General features: G+C 41.6%; 1 protein-coding gene across 7 annotated transcripts in view; it reads left to right on the forward strand.

Moving 5' to 3' along the window:
* The window catches only part of casz1 (castor zinc finger 1), a 211,358-nt gene extending 185,710 nt beyond the window's left edge, over nucleotides 1-25,648 (forward strand). For 5 of the 7 annotated variants that reach the window (XM_084721380.1, XM_084721379.1, XM_084721378.1 and 2 more), the window contains 13 exons: nucleotides 2,136-2,308; nucleotides 3,264-4,132; nucleotides 9,794-9,926; nucleotides 10,999-11,062; nucleotides 12,050-12,213; nucleotides 12,693-12,815; nucleotides 12,901-13,221; nucleotides 14,284-14,482; nucleotides 15,316-15,487; nucleotides 18,144-18,292; nucleotides 19,534-19,774; nucleotides 20,571-20,936; nucleotides 22,327-25,648. In XM_084721380.1, the coding sequence (XP_084577506.1) occupies nucleotides 2,136-2,308; nucleotides 3,264-4,132; nucleotides 9,794-9,926; nucleotides 10,999-11,062; nucleotides 12,050-12,213; nucleotides 12,693-12,815; nucleotides 12,901-13,221; nucleotides 14,284-14,482; nucleotides 15,316-15,487; nucleotides 18,144-18,292; nucleotides 19,534-19,774; nucleotides 20,571-20,936; nucleotides 22,327-23,588 (4,236 nt within the window). In that variant the 3' untranslated portion in view covers nucleotides 23,589-25,648. The remainder of the gene's footprint in view (nucleotides 1-2,135; nucleotides 2,309-3,263; nucleotides 4,133-9,793; nucleotides 9,927-10,998; nucleotides 11,063-12,049; nucleotides 12,214-12,692; nucleotides 12,816-12,900; nucleotides 13,222-14,283; nucleotides 14,483-15,315; nucleotides 15,488-18,143; nucleotides 18,293-19,533; nucleotides 19,775-20,570; nucleotides 20,937-22,326) is intronic. The other 2 variants (XM_084721382.1, XM_084721383.1) reach the window with 1 other exon arrangement.
* The last annotated feature ends 438 nt before the right edge of the window (nucleotides 25,649-26,086 follow it).

Raw genomic sequence — 26,086 nt, forward strand, 5'->3', positions numbered from 1 at the left:
CAGATAAATGTATTATTCATCATTCAATTTACATTCCAGAGCCACACAACAGACGTGGTTGTGAGTAAATCAGACCACATACATGTCCATATAGAGAATAAACCCTGGTTCTGTGTCCAATAAGAGCCTTAAGACATCTTTTTGCAGCAGTGAAATCATTTCATTTGTCCCCATAGAAGAACCCTTTTTTGTTCCTGGTAGAACCTTTTATAAAGGTACCATTTGGAACCCTTTTAGAGCCACACAACAGAACCTAGCATAAAGGGCTATGCTTTACAACCATCTGTGAAACACAACTAGGAACCTTTTTATATTATGGTTGATGAATCCTCAACGAAAGAGTTCTTTGAGGATCTGAACAGGCCTCAAGAATTGAACCCTTAGTCTTAAAAAGAACTGCTGACAAGCCTTTCTTTCATTTTTTGTTTCCTTAATGCTTCTGGAAGAACCCTTTTGGAGCCCTTATTTCTGAGAGTGTATAACGGCATAGGGCAGATTAAAAAAAGGAGTTGCAGAGCATTGTGATATAGAAGATTCAGGCCACTCTTAAGACATACACGACTTGCACAGTTCACTTACATCTGTGAGAGTTTCACACTTGTTTTATTCACACCAAAGTGACCCTTTTAGAGCCACACAACAGAACCTAGCATAAAGGGCTATGCTTTACAACCATCTGTGAAACACAACTAGGAACCTTTTTATATTATGGTTGATGAATCCTCAACGAAAGAGTTCTTTGAGGATCTGAACAGGCCTCAAGAATTGAACCCTTAGTCTTAAAAAGAACTGCTGACAAGCCTTTCTTTCATTTTTTGTTTCCTTAATGCTTCTGGAAGAACCCTTTTGGAGCCCTTATTTCTGAGAGTGTATAACGGCATAGGGCAGATTAAAAAAAGGAGTTGCAGAGCATTGTGATATAGAAGATTCAGGCCACTCTTAAGACATACACGACTTGCACAGTTCACTTACATCTGTGAGAGTTTCACACTTGTTTTATTCACACCAAAGTGTCTTTAAGAGCAGTTTAGCAAAACGTGTCTTAAAGTAAATAAAAGAAAATTGAAAAAGTGTGAATACACGTGAGGCTGCTGGTGTTCTCCCTACCTCTCTGCTCTCTCGCTCCTTAATTGGCATGGATAAAATTCAGTTAGGTGTTTATATAAACTACACATTTTTCATCTTTTAGTACCAAGCAGCCAGTTGAAGATTATTCCCCCTTCTGGATTTGTTTAATTTTTTTTACATCTGCTTATTTTCAATGTGTCATTGTGCCGAGAGCTCTCTCGCCGGCAGGGCAGCAGCGCAGCAGAGGATGGCTTGAGATATATTCTTTTTTAAACCCCTCTAACGGCGTAATTGTTATTAGGACATTTCAGCCCTTGTTTTAACAGTCCCTGAGAACCTGCAGATGTTGGCATCGGCTCACTTGATTTAGGGGGGAAAAAAACAGAGTGGCATTTTTTTCATTGTTTGACTCAATATGGAGAAGTTGCCCGGTTTGTACGGGTGAAAAGTGCCAGGGATGATATACAATTGCTGCTTTTAATTCAAACATTACCTGTTTTTTCCCCCCTCTGTTGGCTCTGAGGACTCCTGAGTACCAGAACATTTTAAACTAAAGACCAAGACAGTCATCTTTCTCCTGTCTACTTTCCTCTGCCCCCTCCACCTTTGAAATTTGTTCTCAGAGTTACAGTAAGTTTGTGGTGACTGCATCGTCACCCTCCAAATATGAATTTCAATTTCTAAAAGGCAGCTTTGCCAGGAAGGTACTTAAGTTTCAGCTGCCTGCTGTGACCACTGCCTCTTTCATTCACTCTTTTTTCTTTTTTCCAATTGTCACAGTGACAAGATTGTTTCCAATTCACACGTTTGACTTGAAACTTGTGCTGCTCTGGTGCGCATTACCGCATTAAATTGTGAACATGTGAAAACAACCTTCTTCCACCCATTTCTAGGCCACTAGCATCTTCTTAACCACACTGAGCTCCTTTCTTGTATAGCTCGTTCATTATCACATCTCTGTAAGGCACTTCGTTTTAGAAGTTGGCTTTTTTCAAACTGAAACTCTCATGTCTGCTGTGGGCCCAGATCTTGTTTTTCGATTGCCATGCTATGTCTCTGCTTTGCAGGTGGGCTGCAGCAAGGTGTACACCAGCACCTCAGATGTCATGACCCATGAAAACTTCCATAAAAAGAACGCCCAGCTGATCAACGATGGCTTCCAGAGATTTCGTGCCACTGAAGACTGTGGCACAGTAGGGTGTCAATTTTATGGGCAGAAGACTACACACTTCCACTGCAGGTGAATAGACCTAATGTAGTGTGTGTTTTTGTGTGGAATTTTGTTTTTTTGATGTATAAACTCTAGATTAAATCTACTACAAGGAGTTTCTAATTGGCTATAAAACAGTTTCAGTGTATTAGTGATGTCTCGATATGACCTACATAAGCCTGTGTTTACATGTTTCCCTGCCAATTTAAAAGAAGCAGGAGGAGATTTTTATTTAGATAATTAATTGTTACCTTAGAATTATTTGTGATGTTATATTTTATGCTTATTACAGTGGAAATACCACTGCTTTTATCCACAGGGGCCCCCAAAATCAACAAAATATTAAAGTTCCCTGTAGCAGCTTTAAGCATAAATGCATAAAAAACACCTTATTTATATATTTACACTTACTTTTTTAATAATTCTCAATTTAATTTAAAAAGACACTTACTGTAGCTACAGAAGCCCATAATAGCAGTTTACACAAGAACAAAATTCAACAAATCAGCAGCAGAAAAAAGAATATAGGCACATTCCTAATTGAAAACTAAATAAATGATAGGTAGAATACAATCATGCACCATTAGTATTTTTGAACATGACGCAGTCACAGCTGTAAAGAAAAAAAAACAATATGTATATAAAAAGTAGATCATTAAAAAGCACTTTTGTTGTAGTGCTTTCATGAAGCTCTTATTTTGAAGAGCATGCACCACAACTATTATCAATGGCTGTAGAGAATCACTTGGTTGATTCAGATTTCCTCCCTGGAATGTATCCCTCTGGCAAAGGTTGCAGGTGGCAACGTGTCAATGAGCTGCTGCTGTGTTAGTGAACCGCCTCAGTTATCATTCCTCCATTGTGAACTATTTGAATCATGTGGACCCTTTCCATGAATCCCAACGGCACCAAGGTACTGAGGTGGCTTTGTAATAGAGCATCGTAGCTCATCATGTTCTCCCTTTATTTTCCATTGTTCTATCAGGCGCCCAGGTTGCACGTTCACCTTCAAGAACAAGTGTGACATTGAGAAGCACAAGAGCTATCACATCAAGGATGATGCCTACGCCAAAGATGGCTTCAAGAAATTCTACAAGTATGAGGAGTGCAAGTACGAGGGCTGTGTGTACAGCAAAGCCACCAACCACTTCCACTGCATCCGCTCAGGCTGCGGCTTCACATTTACCTCCACCAGCCAGATGACCTCCCACAAGCGTAAGCACGAGCGCCGGCACATCCGCTCCTCTGGCGTCATGGGCCTCTCTTCCACCTTCCTGGCACCAAAGGATGAGCCTGAGGAATCGAGCAATGATGACCTAATGGACTTCTCGGCCATCAGCAGCAAGAACTCCAGCCTGAGTGCCTCGCCGACGACCCAGCAGTCCACCACTGTACCGCACTTGTTGGCCACACCCACCACTGCTGTCTCCTCCTCCTCCACATCGGGTCACGCCCTCAAATCCGCACCCTCGCTGTCCACTGCAGGCCAGCGTATGTCCAGCCTGCTGTCCCAGGCCCTGCCCAGCAACATGCCGGTGGCCCTCGCTCTTTCCAACAGCGCTCTGGCCGGGTCCAACCCATTCTTCCCTCTCATGCCCAGGCTGCCCCTCCAACCACCTCCACCAGCTGCTAGCCTGATATCAGCCGCATCTTCTGGGGCCCACTCCATGCCCACCGACTCGCTGACCCAAGGGTGCTCCACAGTGGGGGCAGATGGAGCCATGGCGTCTACCCCTACCTCCTTTGCCACCTCCTCCATCATGGAGAAGATCTCAGCAAGCAAAGGTCTGATATCACCCATGATGGCCAGACTGGCAGCTGCTGCCCTGAAGCCCTCCAACAACCCAGAAACAGGTCAGTCATCTTACAAATGGGCATCAATATACATCAGTTTTGATAATTACACAAAGGAACATACTAATTTGTGCTCAAGTATGTCAAAAAAAATTTCCAATAATTTAAAAATTATTATTAATAATTATTTGATGTTGAAATAATTGTTAAGGTCATATATGAAACAAAGAATAGTTTGGATTATTCAATGTGGGATGTAGGAGGTACTTATCAATAGTCGGTGTGTTAGCTACATTAAATGTACTGCTGTAGACAGGGTCAGTAGTTGAACATGTTTTAGCCACTTAAAAAGGCCCAACTAAAAACATCAATATTAGTTGTGTACACTATATTTAGGATATTTTTACCACTGTACTTTGCCATTGGATAGCCTTTTCTGACAGGAAACTGCTGTTATATGAGCCAAATATTGCTACCACTGCCTCAATCTGTTATATCTGTTATTATGTGACTTTCAGTGTTTTAAAAGGATTTTTCAGGTCATTTGAAAATTGCTGATATGAAATCAGTCTGTTGGACAAGGCCGCCTGACAGCAAGTTAAAGCGTTGAAAATCTTCTAAACATGGCATACATGGCCAACCACCATCTACTCTAATAAAATGACAATTCACAAGTATCCCTTACAACCCTACATCAAATAACCCAACTATCCCTGTAAGCCAAGATACCAGAATCTATAACATGCAGATTTTCTGCTTCTTTGCGAGGTATTATTGTAAATTTTTCATGTTTATGTTTTGGACTTTTGGCCAGACAAAACAAGCGTGCTTGTGTTGTATCAGCTCTCAGATGTATGACTCTTTGAATAAAAGTGTCTGCAAAATTAAACTGTAAGATTTTAACCGGTTGATTCCACCAAGCACGGCACATCTGCGCCACGGTTCTGATCTGTCCTCCGCCTGGCTGCAAGCCCCACCAGCAGCGTTTCAGAAGCATTTTGGCAGTGTTTTGCCCACCTGATTATGTTTACTTGCTCAGATGTTGTTGATTAGGTCCTCTTTCCCTGCTCTTTGTGCTTCTACCATGGATAAACAGGCTACATGGTTAAATAGTTTCTTTTGTCTGTCTTTATGATCCTGAGTCTGCACAGGGTCTTTTATTTTGAAATTTAACCAGATTCTCCTTGCCTTTTCTGTGTCTGACTTCCTGCTTGTTCGATCTGCTCTGTGCTAATTGATGCGCCATCCATCAAAAGTAGACTCAGCGTGTATTTAAAGTGAAGCGGAGAGCTGCTTCTGGGACGCGCCGAGGCGCTGCTGGTGGAATCACAAGCATTGTGCAGAATGACTGCGATCAGCTCTGGCTGACAAGATAACTATCAAGCAATAAATCTAAAAATAATTGACAGATAGTTTATAACAGTCCGGTTAATAATTCCTTTCTCTCTTCATTAATGCTTACCAGTTTCACATGCTTGGAAAACATGTACACATGAGTGAACTGGTGGTCAAGGTTAGCTTAGCTTCTTACTCTATTTACTCTACTTTATCTATTTAAGTGTTAAAATATATGACACAATAACCTTTTGAGCTGTGCCAGAGTTCAAAGAGGATATACTGCATACTGTACACCAAAGGCCACATCCTTTTTTCTGTGTCTGGACTTCACTCCACTCCAGTCAGAGAAGAGAAAGTGCACTCAGAGGTCATTTCTATCACTATCCCACGGTGGAGAGAAAAGCAGAAAAACTGCCGCTTTCAGGCTTAAAGGGACATACCGGAGGCATGGTCCTCTGCTCTGGGCTTGTTATTGTGTTGATCGTTTGTTAGATACCCACAATCCATTTGGAGATAAATGCGCTGACAGGGGAGAGTAGAGCCTGTAAAAGTCTCTTATGATGTTCAGAGTGGGGGCTCCTGGGGCTTGTGTCGAACATGTTTCCTCATCATTGGTCTCTTATCTATGTCTGCGCCCGTTCCAAGCAAATGGAGGTGGAATGAAATTAAGTTCAGAAATTGCGAGAACAAAAAAAGTTGTTTTTTTTTCTTTTTCCGTATCCTCTATGCAAACTGATAAAAAAAAACAAAAACAGAAATCACTGAGGCAGAAATGACTCAATGCACCAGAGCTGAGAAAGAGGCTTTTTTTTCTGCTCTGATACAAGAACTCAGACACACTTGCATGCATCAGCAAAGACACACTTTTTGAATTTCTAGAAACCTTCTGTTCCCACAAAAACATGTCAGTATCTGCTTAGCATAAACACAATTCACATAAATTTTGGAGGTAATTGCCTTGTCTATGTTTATCATATTGCTCTAAACAAAGCTTCTGAGAATGAAAATGAAGTTAAAGCATTAAATTGATAATGCACTGCGGAGCACAGTTTTGCATTCAGTAGCAGCGGGGCCTCCTGTGCTGAGCCTGAGCAGGTGGGGTGCGGATTGTAAATGGTGCTACGAGGGGGAGCGTCTCCGGATGTTGGGACTGGGAAGGATTACAATTCCTGGTGGTGTTCCTAGAGCAGGACAGGCCCTGGGAGAGAGCTGGGGCAGCTGCTCTGGGGAGCAGAGCTGAGCCCGGGCTGTCAGGCTGAGCTCCACCTCTGGGCTTCCAGCAGGTAGTCTGAACACTGGGAAGGCCCCCACTGAGGGTGGGGCCTCCACAGATGGTGCCTTCATCACCACCCCTCTCGTTGTCTCACTGAGAGGCTGCATCTCAGATCTCTCAAAACTGGTTTGAAATAAGCTTCATGCTTTACTGTAAAAGTTGAGTGCACATGCAGAATGGAAGGGTAGCTGCAGTTTTGTTTCTCATATTTGCTTCATAAAATGTGTGAACAGGACATTTGGGGCTAAAATGAGGAGGAAGTGGTTTGTGCTTCTCTGTCAAAAAGGTGTGAGAAAAGTCACAGTGTTTGTGGCTATTTTTCACAGTGTTTATTTTTTTCAGAGGGGTTGTGAAACTTCACTTCTCTTGTGGTGAATTGTGCATTTTTCCTGTTTCTGCTTTCAGTATTTTCTCAGTATTTCTTTTTTTTTTCTTTTTTTTTTTTTTTTTATTAATGTTCCGCTCTAATTTACCCCTAAGTGTTTTTTTTCCCAGAGATTCAAGCATCTGAAGGGTTTACTAATTAGACACACAGTACAAATGATCTTTCACAAGCTCTGTATCTTATCCGGAGTAATTACATGGTGATACATTATTCCTGGATAATTTCCAGAAAGAAGCTGCTTTGAGTCAAACTCATTTGTTCTCCTTCTCTGGGAAGTAGATAGAAAAAATAACTTGATGATGTGCAGCAGAATAAGAGACTTTAGCATTATACTCCACCTTAAACACTCAATTTATCCTCTGATATAGTGAAGGAATGCTTTAATTTGTCTAATGATCATAAGGAGATAAGTAGAGCCTGACTCATATATCTTTTGACCGATATTATCAGTCAGTATAGGCCTCTCACAGATATATCGGTATTGGTGTATATGCTTTTATATTGATATGAACACCATTTTTGCAAAACATATAATGCAGAAAAGAATGCTTGAGGTAATTTAGATTTAGCACGATGGGGAAGATTTAGAGGGCCGCAGCTCCCTTGCAGATGTAAACCCAAATAAACTATAGTTCTTGTTTTACAAGCTGCCCTGTATTTGACTGGCAGTATTAGAATAGTCAGCAATTAACTGATGCTGATGTTTATTTAGCTAATTATTTATTTTCATGAATTATTTACCTTCATATATTTATTTTCAATTTTAGTTCATTTATAGCATTGATTTAAAATGTATATGTTAAATTATTTAACATGCTAAAGAATATTTAACTTAAAGCTAATACAAGGAGTCTTGAACTTGTTATGAAACAGTCTCAATGTAATACTGATACCTCTATATGACCTACATAAACAAACAACACCGTGTGTAAGCTAACTGGCTATTTCTATACACTTATTCTTAATCCCTGTCTCCTGGTCAGATTGTCCTTAAAATCAGGAGAAACAAGCATTGTTTACATTTTCTCAGGAAACATCACAGTGGGTAGTACGTTAACCAGTTTAAAAGAAGCAGGAGCTTTTTCTTTAGATCATTATATTTTTGACATTATTTTCTTTTGTTATGGTAGAAACACTAGTGCTTTTGTCCACAGGGGTCTCGAAAATCAACATAATATGAGTTCTTTGTAGTAGCTTTAAATGTTCTTCAATAAAGTTGTTTTATTAAGCAAGGAGCTTGTGCATAATCCACATAGAAGAGATCTAAAAATGAAAAAAGAAAATAATATAAACAACAAAAAACATATTTGTCACTATATTGTAATCAATTAATTTTTTCCCATTAACATCAGTATCTGCATCAGTCTCAAAAATTCTTTATTGGTTGGGCTCTAATAGCAAGTGGCTGCTCTTGATATAATGTGCTCTCATTTGGTCTGAGTGTTGATTTAATCGTCAATGACAAGGCAGGATCTGTCTGGCTAGTTAATTTTGGGTGTACTCTTATTATCGAGTTGGGGGGGAGGGGAGGAGCGCAGGACAGAGACTCAGTTAGCATTCAGTGACCTCCAACCAGACGCAAAATTGTTTGACTGCTGTTTTCCTTTTAGCCCCACCCCGACCCCACCTCCAGCCCCTCCAACCTCAGCCATTGTCAAACTGAACTGACACTGACACTTCCCCATCTCCTCGCTTTCAGCTGACAAGGCCCAAGACTGGCTTTTCCACTCCTATTCTGTCTGATATGTCTCTGGGTCATCTTGTAGCAGGGGGGAACTCTGCTCGGTTTCCCCCTTACGTAGGCTCATCTTGTTTTCTCCCCAGCAAGAAAAAGGAGAGGGGCCTCACCAGGCTGAGGGCCAAGGGCACACACTTGGTTGCCCATGACCTTGCCTGTCACTATCCCTCAGCACCAGCCCCAATTCCTAAACAACATATTCCTCACCAAACCAATCACAGCCACTGGTGCTCACCAGTCTAACAGTGTCTGAGAGGCTACGCCAGGTTCACCCCTCCAATGCACTCAGAATTTTTTTTTTTAAATAAAACACCACTTATTGTCAACCAAAAGCCCTGCTTTCTCTGTGTAGCCCCAGGACAAATTAATATTTCAGTCCCTTGGGGATCAGGAGGCGGGGCAGAATTCACCTTCCTGTCAGCATTTTTACCCCACGTCATCCCCTTTGTCTTTATTTATTTCATTTCAGCACTCCTGTCCTCGCTCACAGCATCCACTGAATACCTATTTGGAGGAGAATGTGATCGAGAGGTCACGCTATTTGAACCAATCTGATTGGCTGTCAGCTCCAATCTGACCGACATAGCACCCCTGTTCCTTGTGGGTATGCTCAGTGGCATTGGCTGCCGTCCGTTGTCAGGCCAACAAGGAGCCTGGGAAGGTGGGAAGGGAGGGGGGTGGCCAATCTGAGACTGCCACTTTCCCTCAGCATTAGCATCTCACTTAATGACCAGTTAAGAGGCAGCCTGGCAAATGAGTTGTGACAAGTGCTGCAGAAAAAGGAGTCTTTTTCCCTCATATCTCCCGCCTCTCAATCACCATTTAAAAGGCTTGACGGCCTGACATAATTTCGCAATAATTATCACTCGGAGTATTCTTTTCGGGCCAGGACAGAAGTCAGATTGGATCTCGTCATAGCGTAATAATGCTGACCAACAATAACTTTGTTGTCTCTTCTCTCCTCTGCGTCTCTGGCTTGATCCTCAGGGAACGGGCAGCCGGCTTCAGCCAGCCAGTTCAATCTGGTTCACGTGAAGCAGGAGCCAGTGGACGCCAACTCTGGGGCCTCCCAGGACTCCACGCAGGAGCACAGCCTGGACCTGAGCAAAAAAGACCACAGGTACACAGCCGCATGGTACGCAGTGGAGGTGCACATAGACATCATTATCTGTATCTATTCAACCAACAACATTATCTGTCTCTGTATTCGGATAAAAGACTAGAAGTGGGTGTGGTCAAGTTAAATCAGGCAGATGTTGTATTTTCCAGCCTAATATTCATCTGCATTGCCATTTTTGTGCCTGTAAAGCATTAAGTTGATTTAATATTGGCTTGTAATTAATTTTGAAATATATTTCCACATCCTCACACTGGACTTTTTATTTTTAACTCAATTATGTGTAATGAATGAACCACATTGCTACCCCTTTAACTGGGAGACACTGAACATAAGGAACTGAAAAAAAATGTTTTATACATCGAAAATTCTGTTTTGCATTGTAAAGTTTGCACAATAAAAATATAAAGAATAACCTTAAAGTTCAACAATGCTGTCTGCATGTCTTAATCTTACTGCAGTTCACAGTGCTGGAGTATTATACTCAAGTAAAATTAAGCACTTGTGTAAAAACGTACTTAGATAAAAGTAGCACTCGTACATTACTGCATCACATTTTGGAAACAGTTTTTTCCCAAACAAGCAACTTCAGGTAGGAGAAGTACCTGCTTCCATCGAATTAATTGAGCTTTCCTGAATAACATATTCAGTTTCAGGTGCATGTCTAGTACACAGAGGGTTAATGCTATATGTAAAAGGTTGATTTTTGTTGCAAATTCACCTAATATATTCACAAAATAAATCAACAAGGGAATAAGGTTCCTCTGATTGATAGATGATTTCAGCATTCTTGGCAGCCCAGGTTATATTCACAATTATTTATCAAAAATATCTTATTTATATACATGTGTGTACAATTATAAAATCCACAACATATTTCTCATATTTTTGCGAGAGAGCAATGTTTATATAAACCTTCAACTCCAATTTTCCCTCCAACTCACAGTAGATCTTATTTCTTAAGAAGACAGCATTTTTCTTCTTCATTATACAGGCACACCTTGCGTGATAAATAGTAATATTTACTGTTCTCATGCAAATCTTGACTAAACATTGTTCATTTTCCTTGTTCCAGTAATGAATCAAACGGACACCCTGTACCAGGGAATACATCTCTTTTATCCTCGCTTATGAATAAGGTAAGATCCATCCATCAAACGCCTTTCATCCAAAGACAAATTAGCGGGACACGGTGGGGCCTGTTTGTTTTTTAATGTTTCACCGCTAATAAGATGAGTTTGTATCATTTAAATTTTCCAGCCATTTTTCATACAGTGTAATTTTCACTGCACCTCTCACAAATTAATATAATGAAGCAGTAGCTGGGTGCCATGCCAGATATATAGAGATGTTTGTTTTTTGATGAGCTGTTTTGAACTCACCGTCCATTTTTTCTCGTCCTTTATACTTTTTCTTCCCCCGCCTCGCTCCACATTTATTTATAGAGTTTGTAAATTATTTGATTAAAAAGTCAGAGAAGGAAAAAAACAAGAAGGCACTGCCCTCATTTTTTACCACGCTAAATGTTAGCGTATGGAAATGTAAATGTGTGGTGTTTTTTTGTGAAGATTAAAATGGACAGTCTTAATTATACATCTTATCTGATTGATACTAGTGCGCGAGGTGGTCTCCATCACATTGATGGTGTAATGACAGATCAGCCTTCATTTTTTTTTTTACCCTCATCAACTGGTCAAAACCTCCTCCCCCCCCCCCCCACACGTGTCATCTTTTTTAACCTCTCCCCAGGAGAGTTTAACTTCAGAGTTGATCTTCTCAAAGCAGTCATTAAACAGAGGCAGTGGAGGAGCTTGAAGACCTGTTGTCTGACAGCTCTTTGTGTCATGTCAGCTTATGGGGGTTTGATTCAAGCCACCACATCACATAAAAGGGTTAACAGTTACTCCCAGAGGACGCTTGGCAAATATGCTTGGCCTGCACTCAAGCAAAAGCTGGATGTTTGTAAATCTGGCTGTGCTTTTTTGCCTCGCCAAAACATTTGTTGAGTGTGTGTGTGTGTGTGTGTGTGTGTGTTAACTCTCACATTCTCACTAACATATGCAATCGCCAAGCTTACGTATGCTCTGCTAACCAAGCAGCTGGTTGTTTATGTGTGTGTTTTGTAGATGTCACAGGTGAACCCTGCCCTGTTCAACGCCATGAACCTGAAAACAGAGCCGGAGACAGGCCAGGGCGGGAATGCCTCAGAGGCGGCACAGTATCTGAACAGAGTCCTGAAGAGACCCATGCCTGAAAAGCCCACTGAGATCTGGAGGACATACCTCCGCAGGTATGAAACATGCAGGAAGTGCAAAGAGTAGTCTAAGTTATGTAGTCAGAATTGACTCATTTCATTTTGATAGTGAGAAAAGAGACTGTTTAAAAGTACTGTACATAGAAGGCCTTTTTCTGTAAATACTGTTCCTCACAAACTGGAAACCCCCGAAATATAAAGAATCTGGTCTTGCAGGAATTTGTAATGACTTACAGTACAACGGACCTATGACATTTACAGTCAGATGAGGAGTTCAACCAGTTTTACTCTAAGCATTTGTTGTTTATTTTAGAAACCAGTAAATTTTCTGCCACTGAGCCATGATAATAGGAAACTAGATCTAAACATCGATGCTGCATAAATACGCTATTTAATCTCATGGTAAAAGGGTGTGTATAAATCAGTGCTACCATGGTTTAGTATTTATTTTTTATTCGTTTTTATTTTTGTTTAGTTTTAAATTTGGATTTCCTTCATTATTTGTCCATGTTAAGGTTTGACACAGATGACTTCTGTGAGGCTCAGTGTGACTTCCTTCAGAAAGTGCACTTCCACTGCCTGGTAGAGGACTGTGGTGCACTTTTCAGCACTGTGGATGGGGCCATAAAACATGCTAAGTGAGTGAGAAAACACACCCTTTCCACATTTTAACTTTTACTTTAACTGATCAACATGAAAATGAGCTTCCATCTTGTTTTTCAGCTTCCACCTCCGAGCCACCTTGAAAGTGAAGTCGGAGCCTCAGTTCAGCGAGGGCAAGGAGTCTGGCGAGGGAGCCCCTCTGCAGCCCGCTGCCCCCGTCTCCATGGCCAACAACCCCTCTATGGATGTGGCACACCTCACCTCCTCTGGTGGGTACAGCTCCCCTCCTCCCTCCCTGCTGGCCTGGAAGCAGCTGACCGGCAGCATCCCTCAGATACCGGCCTCGATGCCCAACCTGCCGGCCAACTCCCCTCTGGCTACCACCTCCCTAGAGAATGCAAAGCCACAAGTCAAACCTGGTTTCCTGCAGTTCCAGGAAAAGTAGGAGAAACATCTATCTATGTTTTATAGAGTGCTGCAGGGATGACATGTTTTTGTAGTAATTAGCATTGTTCTGCAAAAGCTAATAGGATTTTTCCACTGGAATGCAGAAAATACTCTTTTGCAGATCAAAGTTTATGATACCTACACATTTTGTTAAGCAAGGTACCGGTCAATCACCATAAGTAAAAAGCCGACTGGTTACGCTATAAACAAAATACACCATGGTTGCATGACTTCACGTCACCACTGCTAGAGCCACTTTTACACTGGACAAAAACCCACCCAGCAGCTGTAAAGCAGTCAAGAAGCATTTAATTTAATTTAAATTCTTCACAATAAAAGCCCACCCTTTTGCTATCTGAAAGCTTTTATTATGAAGCAGCAAAATAAGAAAATGTTGGGTTTTCATCAGCAGTAATTAAACATGAGTCCTATCCAGCTGAAAGCGAATATGAAAAAATAAGGCAGATACTTAAAAGTACAAACAGCAACACAGGAGAGAAACTGAACCTCAAACCACAGAGATTCAGTTAGAAGCTACAAAAGTCCTGAGAAGTGAACGCACAGGGACTTTTAAAAACACCTTTTTCTCCTGCACAGACATGATCTTAGAAAAAAAAACAGAAAAGGCAAACTGGAAAAGGGTCAGTGACCTATTTTTTAACGGGTTTAGTCACATTTTAAAAACTTGCATATGCAGACTTCTTTTGGTATGAAAAAATGGTGTAAGTGACCGGTGTTCTCTGTAGTTTCAAGTAGCCATTTGTTGGCGACTGCCTTTTTTAAGACACGTAAAAGCTTAAAAATTTATGAGTCGTAGAACAAAACGTGAAAAGCTTGTGGTAACCACCGGCCTTAACTTCAGACATGTAACCAAAACCCCATTAAAAATAACCCATAGACTTCAGACAAGGGAACTGGAAGTGCTAATATGCAAACTCATTTCTAGGTTTTAGGAGTCATTCCTGCAGCACTATATTACTTCGCATTACAATGTGTTTATTTGCCTTTTTGGGACCTGTGATGATTAAACTGTGTTTTCCATTTTTACTCATCCAGTGATCCCTGTCTGGCTACTGACTGTAAATACTCAAACAAATTCCACTTCCACTGCTTGTTTGGGAATTGCAAGTATGTGTGCAAGACGTCTGGCAAGGCAGAGTCCCACTGTTTGGACCACATCAACCCCAACAACAACCTGGTCAACATCCGTGACCAGTTCTCCTACTACTCCCTCCAGTGTCTCTGTCCCAACCAGGTGAGTGTGCGGCTTGACAACTCAGCCAGGAGCTGATTCACCTACTGTCATCTGCCAGAGTTTTCTAAGCATGAAGTATTCTATCTATTAGACCAGTGTTTGAGGTTATTTGACTCAAGGCTTTCACAACCGCTGCTCCCCGTCTTCCATCTCTGCTGAAAAAGACAGTCGACTCACCCCAGTAATGCCTGTTTATATGTCAATGATGTCATTTTGACTGCCGCATTCTCCTCTCAGAAAAGGCCAATTTAGCTGATATTACCCAATAAATCATTGTCACTTGCACAGTAAACAAGGCTGTCTGGAATAGGGCAAAAATCAGGGGAATGCTTCGCAAATGAAACCTAAATGGCAGCCCCTGCCTGCTCTCATGAGCCCGTATTTGGAAAACCGTTTAAATGAATTCATTAATGTGTCGAAAATCACCCCTCTCACAAAAAGCGCCCCCCTTCCCTCCTCCTCCTCCTCCTCCACCCCCTCCTCCTCCCCTTAGTCTCCATCTCCTGAACAGAGCAGATCTTATTTGGCCTGGTCCTTTGGGATCTGAGCCTCACAAACAGATGGTGGTGTACAGACATGTTAGAAAGGAGGGGTGTTTGTGGGAAGCCTGGAAAAAAAAGTCACCGTACTTAGAAATGTGGGATGTTCCAAATGACCAGAAAGGAAAGACCTGTGAGGTGTTGATTATGTTTTTGGAGAGAGACTGTGTGTAGTGTTCACTTCCACATTGCACACAAAGAAAACATCAAATAATGTTAATCAACTCCTCTGGCTTTGAAATGTTCACCACATTTGACTCATGAAATTGGAAATTATGTGTCTCTCTTCTGCAGCACTGCGAGTTCAGAATGAGGGGCCACTATCACTGTCTGCGGCCCGGCTGCTACTTTGTCACTAACATCACCACCAAGCTGCCGTGGCACGTCAAGAAGCACGAGAAGGCAGAGCGCCGCGCCGCCAACGGCTTCAAATATTTCACCAAGAGGGAGGAGTGTGGAAGGCTGGGTGAGAAAAAATACTTCTGATCCTACATAAGTTTTTACCTTTTTGTGTTTGCGTATTGTTCACTATATATCAGCGGTTCTCAGCCTGGGGTTTGGGACTTCTAAGGGGGTCACAGGATAATTTGTGGATGTCACTGGACAGTGGATAAAAAAAATAAACCAGGCTGACATATTGTGGCAAGCAGCAAAACTATAAACCAGCACAAAAATCACTCACCAAAATAAACCACCATGTTCTGAACAGAGCAAACACAAAACATAACATTTGATTTTGTAACATAAAATAGCGAACTTAAACTACTCAGTCTGGCAGGTTTTGCACTTGGGACTGTTTTTTGTTTTATACAGTAATCTCTGAACAGTGCTGGTTGAGGACCACTGCTATACATCATCCCACAGGCCCCCCATGTCTTAATACTAGGGCTGCAACTAACAATTATTTTCATCATCTATTTATCGATTAATCAGGCTATAAAGTGATGATGTCAAATTGCTTTTCTGTCTTGTGTGTCAAAACCCGAAGACTCTTCTTTTACTATCACAAATGAAGAAAAGTATTGAAGTCTTACAATATTCTGTATTTTAGGCCTTAAAATGTCATAAATTTCATTTTGACAGGCTTTAAAAACTGATTGTATTTTTTAAGCAATTTCACTTTTATAAATCTGCAATAATTTCAGTCTTTTCTTTTGGGAAAAATATGAAAATTTTGAAAAAAAAATTTGAATTGATTACTCGGTAACAAAACTGCAAAACAAAATCAACATGGAATCAATAAGCACTAATACAACTTTGCAAGTTATTGGAGCATACAACACTACAAATTAAAGTAAAAATCCGAAATAAACGTATAATTTTTCTGCAATGAAATTTCCTGGACTGGAGGAGCTCTTAATTCTGACAAAAACGCATCACTCAGATGTGTCAGCTAAGCAAACGTCACCTTAACAGGAATAAGTCCTATGTCAAACCATGCTTAAAAAATCGGTACCCTTGGTACTTTTTTCGGCAGCATGGACATGAAATAGGTCTTAAATTGCATTCATAATGGTCTTAAAAGGTCTTAAATTTATCTTGTAATCTGCACAAAACCTGGATTAATTGATTATCAAAATAGTTGGCAACTTATTTCTTTCTATTGACCAATCAGTTAAATTGACTAATTGTTGCAGCTCTGCTAAACACCCCAGCTTTTAATAATATTTTATACCCAGAAAGATGTGTGGATTAATGGTGTTAAATTGAGAAAGATGTAGATTGATTTTCGTTGGCTGTCGTGAGAGGATATTTTCTGTGTTTACAAAGGGAGAGAGACCAGTGTTGGCAAACATGCTGTCGTGCTATGTGAGTTGTTTAAGAGGCATGAAACAAGTCCGCCTGATAGGTTTTGTTGCTGTGTTTTGCATATTCACAATGGCACCTCAAGTCCCAAAGGTAGTCTTGCTTGTACTATATGAGCAATAACGTCAAAGGGGGCAATCACATCCAGGTTGTTTTCTTCTTCCTTTTGCCCCTGTCAGAAATGAGCAATTAGGTTTGTGTTTGTTAATTATCCGGCTTGTCTGGTTTAGCCTGTTTGTGTTCTGAAGCTGCGCCTCACAGCCACCGCTGCCATCACACAGAAATGAATTAAAAGTGATCTGTTTTTTTCAGGCGGTTACACAAGCTTTTCATAAGGCAGAAACAAAGCAAACAAAAACAGGCCCCAAACAGCTGTTTTTTGTCCCCAGCCTGATCTGCCAACTGTATTGTTTGGGCTGGGGGGGAAAAAAACAGAAAGGATTACCATCGCTCGCACTCCAGTCATAAAGAATTGATGGGTTGCCAGTATCCATGGCAGCGACATTAAACTGAACACCGCTGATGATGTTACCTGGTTTCTGTCTCACAAAAGGCCCTCCATGTCACGGGGGTTACTGTTATTTGCTCAACTTTGCGTGTTTAAAACATTGTGTGTGCAAAAGCTATTTGATGACACAGACGTGTTGTGCTCTTAAACCGGGTGCCATGGTTACTGACATGCTAGCACCTGCCCAGCATGTTACTCTTTCAATTATTTCTGCCTGCTTTTATATAATGGTATTTGATTAACAGACACAAAACGGAACATTCATTTAATTTGAAATCATAAAGCAATTAGAGCCAGACCGGTTAAAACACGAGAAAAGAACAGAAGAATATGCAGCAGACAGCAGCACAATGGAGAACAAAAGGGGAAATGACAATGGAGATACTTTGAAAAATGAATTTAATATGGTAATAATTGTATATTTACTTTGGTTTGCAGGGGTGTGTGCATTATTGGCCCACAGAAAATGAGAATTTATTTATGTAAATTCCTAATTGAATAAAGCATGTCAGTGTAATAAAAGAGCTCCACAGGTTTAGTGCACAGAAGCCTTGACTTGCTCAGTGTGACACTGGAGTGATCTAATATTCCTCCTACATGTACACTCTAAAACACTTTGAAACCCGATCCCTCTTTTGTCAGAGCCATATCATGAAATTAAAAAAAACTAAAAATATTTCACTTTGTGTTTGATCTAATCACAACACCGTCTCACTGATGATATTGCGTTTAGTGCAGGAGCTGAGCCAAAGATAAATTAATCTGCATCTGAGAGTTTACAACTGTTACTGCTTTTCTTTTTTTACAGGTTGTAAGTATAACCAAGTCAACAGCCACTTCCACTGCATCCGCGAGGGTTGCCAGTTCTCCTTCCTGCTCAAGCACCAGATGACCTCACACGCACGCAAACACATGAGGCGGATGCTGGGGAAGAACTTTGACAGAGTCCCTTCCCAGGTACAGACACACAAACGATGACACCTGACACATGCCATTCTGAAAAGGGTAATTATCTGAAAATACATCCGGAACACCTGAGTGAATTAAAACAGGTATTGAATAGTTTATTGAAACATATTCAAGCAAAGCCAAGTGCCTCACACACCCTTTCCCCGAGAGATTAAACATGGTATGTATGCAGTGTAGGTCTAGTTTGCCATTATTAATGGTCAAAGATTTTGTTTTTTGTCGGTTTTTGCCAAAAAATACAAAAATGTTTTAAAAGGAAGAGATACCTTTAGATGGCTTTACACCCAAATTTTATGTTCCCACAAACACATAGTTTTAGTTGCAGATCTGCTGCAAGAAGATGATAAAAAAAAAAACGACTAAATACCAAAAACACTTCAGCATTGTTTCATCTTTTACGTTGTTTTCATCTTGTTGCCATGTGTGATATGCACAGATGGATACACCAAAGAATTATCTTTTCTATGTGTTATCATCCCATCCATTTAAATTAACATTGGTCTTTATGTCAGTGAGATGACGCACAGTGGTGCACAATAATAATAATCAATGCCCTCAAATGCATTAAAACTAAAGTAACGTGCCTGTTTTGAAAATGTGCTGTAAGGAGTAGAAAGTTCAGATATTTGTGTTAAAATGTAAAGAGTAAAAGTAAGACATTGTCAGAAAAATAAATACTCCAACACCTTTCACTGTGAGCGGTATTTATGAGAAGAGATTTTCACTTTCATTTTATACTATTGATTTTCACAAAAATAATGAGTTCTGCTTATTATTTGTTGATATCCAAAGTCTACGTGACTTTTTAAAACCTGGCTTCCTGCTCTGTGAGTCAGATTCAGATAAAAGGGTAACAGCGTCATTCTGTGTTCTATAAAGAAAAAAAAAAAAAAAAAACTGCTCATATCCTGCCACACCAGTCAATGACAAATCACTTTTGACATTCTTCTGATGAATTTTTCACACTGGAGTGTACTCTGTTTCCCAACTTAACCTCCATGGTACGTCTTGTACCGTACGTAAATTTAAACAAGTGGATTTTCTCGTTATGTTTGTTCATTTTGACGCCTTTGTGTAATGACAGAAGTGCAAGGTTCATTCTTTGTGAATACTTTTGAAGTCATGAGAAATCCTTGGGTGTACGCCAAGAAGCCAACACCTGCATTAATCACTTGTTATATCCTGAGATGAAGTTTTTTGTTTACAGTGAAGATTATTTTGTTGTCCAGGTGATGCCGCTTGGTCAGAGGGCAGATGAGATGCAGCAGGCGTCCGGCATGATGTCCGGCCCTGTAGCGAACCAGTCTGCCATCAACTCCAGCTACTCCTCCTCCGGCATCATGGAGGAGACTGATGATTACATGGACTACATGGGAGGAGGGGGCAGCCCGTTGGGCCTCTCCTCCGAGTCCTCCAACCAGGACCGGAGCTGCACCAGCACACCTGTGGGCAACGATGGCTCTCCAGCAGGTGAGAAAAAGCTTTTTTTTTTTTTTATAAAAGTGTCAGCATGTAGATCTTTAATATACTTTAGTCTATAAGGTGAATAGTGCAATACATTCAGCATCATACATCATGCTTCACACTCAACTACCTTACCCAGAAAACCAGCAATTTGTCATTTCAGCCATTTGTCAATCATGTATGACTTATGATCAATAGAATAATGACACATCAGTCATATTATATGAGGTTGAAGACAATGCTGTATTCTTATTATGACAGGATCTTTTGCAGTTTGCCTGGTCATCCTCATAAAACATCCATTTCTTACATCAGTAGTTTGAGTTATTGCACTGTGTGTAGCTTATTACATTTTCCTCTGGCCAGAGATCATCCCTGTGGCTTTATGTCTACTTTAGCACTTTTAGTGGGGTGGATTGTGGGAGGAAAAGGACAGGAAAGGAGAGACAGCCTCTTTTCCCTCAAATCTTACTGAATAAATGGGTTCTCCTCTGCTTTTTTTCTAAATCTGAGCCTGCCTGTGATTTTCACATTTCTCCATGTGTTGCCAGTATGATCCACTACTCTCATCATTGTTGTTTTGGCTGGTGTTTGGGTTACTTGTCTTGAATGGGCCTCATTTTGTATCATTCTCTTATCTTTTATCTTTCCCTTTTTACCTCCCATCCCTCTGTGTGTGTGTGTGTGTGTGTGTGTGTGTGTGTGTGTGTGTGATTTGGCCCTTGTTTTTGTGTGTGTGTGTGTGTGTGTTTCTTCCCCTCTTGTCTGTCCTTCACCCTCTCCGGTCAACCTGTCTCTCCAGGACAAGGCTACCCCGCCACCACTTCTGCTCCTACCACCCCTGCTGACACTAGCACTACCCAAAATGCACCTCCTCCTTCTTCCTCCTCCACTCCTCCTCCTCCTCCACCACCACCTCCTGCTCCCTCCGCTCCTCAGCCTGGCCTCCAGTCCCAGGCCCCATCCCTCTCTCCCGCTCTCCTCCGACCTCCTCTCCCCTCACTCCCATACCTCCTCTCTCCATCCTGTCTGTCATACTCTCTGCTCAGCGCCTCTCTGGGAGCCACTCGGAGTGTTGTCATGCCAACCAACACACCAGCTTTCAGCCCCATCATTGCCACTCCGTCTCCGGTTAAAAATGACGTCCCTATAGTTCAGGATGCTGCAGGTACTTATCCCCGGCCGCAAACCAACACTGCAGCTGTCAGTTAAGTCCTGTGCAGCATTTAACTGTGTGAGAAAATCAAAGGGGCTTCCCAGCATGCAACATTTGTGTACAACTGATGAAATGTGCATGCTTACAGTACAGTAACAGAACAAATGTGTATAATAACTTCTTCTACACCTTCACTCTTAGAAATAAGGGTTTCAAAAGAGAATGGTCACGGTTCTACCTAGAACCATTTGCTTCTGAACAACCCTTTTTTGACCAAAGGGTTTGTCAGGAGTTCTTTTGTAAGACTAAGCTTTCCATGAAGAACCCATTTCATCCAAAGATCCATTTTTGGATGAAAGAGTTCAGAGATTTTTGAAATACTGAAAGAACTCTTTTGTCAAGGGTTCTTTGAGTTCTTTGAATGTAAAAAAGTTCTCAGTAGAAACCCCTGAATGTTTTCTAGATAAAACCATTTTAATGTAAAAAATGTTCTCAGTAGAACCCCTGTGGTGGGCTCTAGAAAAAGCCTTTAAATAGAACCCCCTGGATGGGTTCTTGTGAGCACCCTTAGAAGTTAGAAACTTCCTAGATACAACCCCCAGAGAGGGTTCAGGGTTACCCATGACACCATAGAGGTGTTCTCGGTAGAATCTCTTGTAGGGGGTTCTGGGTTGAACCTCACAGATGGTTCTTTGTATAACCCTTTATATTTCGTTCTTGATAGAACTCTCTGAAAGGGTTTCAAGTGGAACCTTTACAGGTTCTACCACAAAACAAACAGTATTCTCCTATGGGGACAATCAGAAGAACCCTATATGGTTCTATTAAACCTATCTACTCATTTCTAAGAGTGTTCTTGTGTGTTCTCACTGTTAGCATGAGGAGGATTTAGAGATGAGCAGTAAATTCAGCACCTGTAGTCTGAAGCCTGGGTCTTGTTTAGCCTCCATTAACAAGGCTGCATCAGCAGCCTCTCATTTTAATCACGCCTCAAGTTTTATCGAGGCCCACTGCTTCCTGTCTTGCAGAACAGGGATCACATCATTAGCAGTGACCCCAGGGTGTTGCAAAAGGTGGGTGCCCCTCATAAAACAACATGGAGATAAGAGGGTCGGTTAAGACCCGCAGCTCCGCCTCTGTTTGGAGGCTGCAGACACCCTGTAAAAGTGTCATGTTCCAAAGTCAATCTATCATTTTCCCCCTCCTTTAATCATTCTGGGAATTAGGAATAAAAAAAATTGTGGCTCTCTGTGCTTACTCAGCTGTGAACCACTTCTGGCTGAGCAAGGTTGCATATTAGAGTTTCAACCAGGGCGGCCTCACACTGTAATTTGCTTGTAGTTTGTGGCTTTTACTTTTACTTACTGATTGCTCTTTAACGTGCTTCCTTCTTATCTTTCAGGAAACACCATCTCTATTCCCACGGCCACCGGCTCAAAGAAACGCTTCTGGATCATCGAGGACATGTCACCGTTTGGCAAGCGCCGCAAGACCGCCTCGTCACGCAAGATGCTGGATGAGGGGATGATGCTGGAGGGCTTCCGGCGCTATGACCTCTATGAGAACTGCAAGGACTCTTGCTGCCAGTTCTCCCTGAAGGTGACCCACTACCACTGCACACGTGAGAACTGCGGCTACAAGTTCTGCGGCCGCACACACATGTACAAGCACGCGCAGCACCACGACCGTGTTGACAACCTGGTCCTGGACGACTTCAAGCGCTTCAAGTCCTCGCTCAGCTGCAACTTCCCCGACTGCCAGTTTTCAGGCAACAGCACCCACTTCCACTGTCTGCGCTGCGGCTTCCGCTGCACCGACAGCACCAAGGTCACAGCCCACCGCAAGCACCACGGCAAGCAAGACGTGATCAGCGCCGCCGGCTTCTGCCAGTTCAGCTCCAGCGTCGATTGTGAGGTTCCTGACTGCAAGTATAAGCTCAAGTGCTCGCACTTCCACTGCACCTTCCCTGAGTGCAAGCACACGGTGGTGGGCATGTCCCAGATGGACTCCCACAAGAGGAAGCACGAGAAGCAGGAGCGCAGCGAGCTGCCATCTGTGTCGCCCAAACAGGAAGGGGTGCACCACCTGGGAGGAGGCGTGTCTGCGGTCCCCCCAGTCTCCATGGGTCTCTCTACTTCCTCATCCGGTGGGCTCCACGGGATGTCCCACACCACCTCCATGCTCTACCCGACAGGCGGCATCGTGTCTGAGTACAACCACCCATACCCGCCGTCCTCCCTCAGCCTGGACAGCTCCCTCAACCTGAGCGCCGACACCAGCAGCTCGCTGTTCTTCCTGAAGAATGCCGCCGGGCTGGGGCTCAGCGACTCCTTGGACCTCAGCAAGAAGATGCATCACAACGCGGCGCGGTCTGGCCACAAGCCCACCACGCCCCCGCTGGGTCTGCCGGCAGCTCAGGACGACACCACTGGGACGTCTGGCGAGGCAGAGGACGACCTGTCACCGGAGGAGGAAGTGCCCGCTGAGGAGGAGGAAGAGGAAGAGGAGGAAGAAGAGGAGGAGGCAGAGGAGGATCTCAACACTGACTCGAATGATGATTCGATGCCAGAGCCCGATGGTGAAAAGGACAATGGTGAGAGTTTCGATGCTTCCGTTAACCACACTGATACTTCCCAACTGGAAAAACAAGACGTTGACCCATGAAAGAAAAAGACTAAGAGACTATAGAAGAGAAACCCTGTGTACTTTGAACAAACAAAAATGAAAGTGGCCTCATTTATCATGTTTAGAGACTTCAGATGACAACAAAAAAACAACAGCAAGGAGAAAATGACGGCCCAAAATGATTTATTATGATGTTTACAAGATGACCAACATTATTAATTCAATTATGCATTAAAAAAATATGAACGGAGACACACAGAATTAGGCCCTGTTTTACACACGGGGCAGCAATGTAAAGCATTTTACTACACATCAGTCTTTTTGTGTGCGTGCATGTTTGACTTTAATTTATTTTTATTTTTTTCACTTTTTTGTGTGTGGATAAAACAACAAAAACATTAGAAAAACAAAAACAAATCTCTCTATATAACTATATATGTAAGTGTGTGTGTGAACGATGATATACAAAAGGAAAATGCAGGCTCAGGCCGTGGATACGTAGAAAAAAAAGGGATGTGAATCACTAAGGGGAAGCAGGATGTGTTCAAACATTTGATCTTTTTTTCTGTATTAATATTATTATTATTAATTATTATTAGACACTGAGAGAAAGGGGAGTTACATTTTTGCTCGTTCCCACCTCTCTCAGGTCTTTTTCTTTGTTCTCAATGAAATGTGGAATTGACCAGTAAATGTGTGGTCAGTCTCAGCTGCAGTCGGGCGTCCCACCGAGCCGCCGGTCTCAACAGTTCTCTCCGACATTCTGCTAGAAATGTTCGACTAGCACCAAACCAAGCTCAGCCCCTTGTAATTTAACCCCCCCCCCACCCCCCACCCCTCGGAGGAATCAAGTTTGTGTGTGGATAGTGCACTTTTATATTAGCTGACCATGATGATAACGATGATGATAGATAAACTCATAAGCATATTTAAAAAATATTTTTGTTACCATTTGCATCTTTGCATTACAATGTCGTTTTGTTGTGTTGTTAGTCAGAAGCATATCGATCTGTAAGCAAGGCGAGGTCGTGATTAACGGGTTGAGGAGGTGGGGGGGGGGGGGGGGGGGTTCAGACTGACCAGAGGAAACGATGAGTCACTTAGACGCAGCGAGGAGGACGCCAGAGGAAGCGTCAAGGAGTGTGTTTTATGTTGAAAAATATACAGACCGAAAATGTCTCTTCAACGGCATTTTGTTTTCCATTCACTATGGCTGTGGTTGAGCTCCTGTTGTAACGGTTTTTATTTAATATTTATGTGACCTTCCAATGAGAAATTTTTAGGGTGTTATTGCACTTTTTAGGTTCATTTTTACCGTCTGAAAAAAAATATGATATATATCTTTTAACAGGGAATTTTGCTTTAAAGATGTTGTTTTAGTTCACTTTTTTTGCTTTGATGCACAAATAGATGTTAGTGTGACAAAGAACTGTCGTTCTGTGATTTATTTAAAGACTGGTTTTTATTTTTGCTTCTGTGATTGGACAAAAAAAAAAAACGCAAAGGGGTGCACCAGAAAAAACAGCGCCCTAATGAGAAACACTAATACGGACTGTGATTTTTAAATTAATTCTCAAGAATGCTCACTTACTGTAGTACTAAATTATAAATCTGTCAAAGCCACCCTCTGGTTTCTATCAGCGAATATGTACGACCGATAAGTTGACACACTGATCATGAGTTATCTCCTGAGCTTGGCATTGGAAATAAATGATCATAATATAAGGAATAATAATGTGTGTAGATGATATTCCTCCAGATATTGTTTTGAGAAGAAAAAAAAAAAGGTTGTACAGTATTTTCCTCTGTAAAAAAATAACTATATATGAACAAAATGCTCTTTGATGAACAGCTTCCTTTAAAAAGAAAAACCGTTAAAAGGAGAAATGAATAATAAAAAGTTAAAAATTCAAATAGCCTCATCATAGTTTGCTTGTGTGCGTGACCTTTTTTTTTTTAATTACCCCAGATTTTTTTGGAAAAAAGTTGTTCAAACTGTAGCATTGGCAGATTCCGTTATGATATTTGCAGTATATTTTATTTTGTTTCTTTTTCCAAACTGTCAGAAGCTCAAACTAAAATACACTGATTTGAATTCATTCATCAATGTTTCTGTTTTATTTAATGACTCGTTTTATTCATTGTCATTTTTCTATGTGTGTGTGTGCTTTTGTTTTGTTTTTTTTTCCTCATTAATTGAAATTCTTGGTTTATATTTACTTTGCTGTGGGCATGCCTCGTTCACAGACTGAACTGTCTCCTGGGACTCTGCTGCGACGCAGACACAGGCCACATTTGTTTTGTTTTCTCATCATTTTGCTGAGATAACTGTAGGGGCTGGGAGACATTGTGCACTTGAATTCAGTGTGTGTGTGTGTGTGTGTGTGTACATGTGTGTGCGTTGGGGGTGTAAAATAGCAGGATTTGTAAAAAGCTGAAAATAAAGAAACTATAATTATTCTAACAGTAACACATGTAGTGCTTGATAGTGCTTCAGCCTTGTGGACGGGAAAGGTGCTGACGGACGCCAGCGGGAC

The sequence above is a fragment of the Lutjanus erythropterus genome, chromosome 6 (genome assembly GCF_056507025.1).
Source record: "Lutjanus erythropterus isolate fLutEry1 chromosome 6, fLutEry1.hap2, whole genome shotgun sequence".
NCBI lineage: Eukaryota > Metazoa > Chordata > Actinopteri > Lutjaniformes > Lutjanidae > Lutjanus > Lutjanus erythropterus.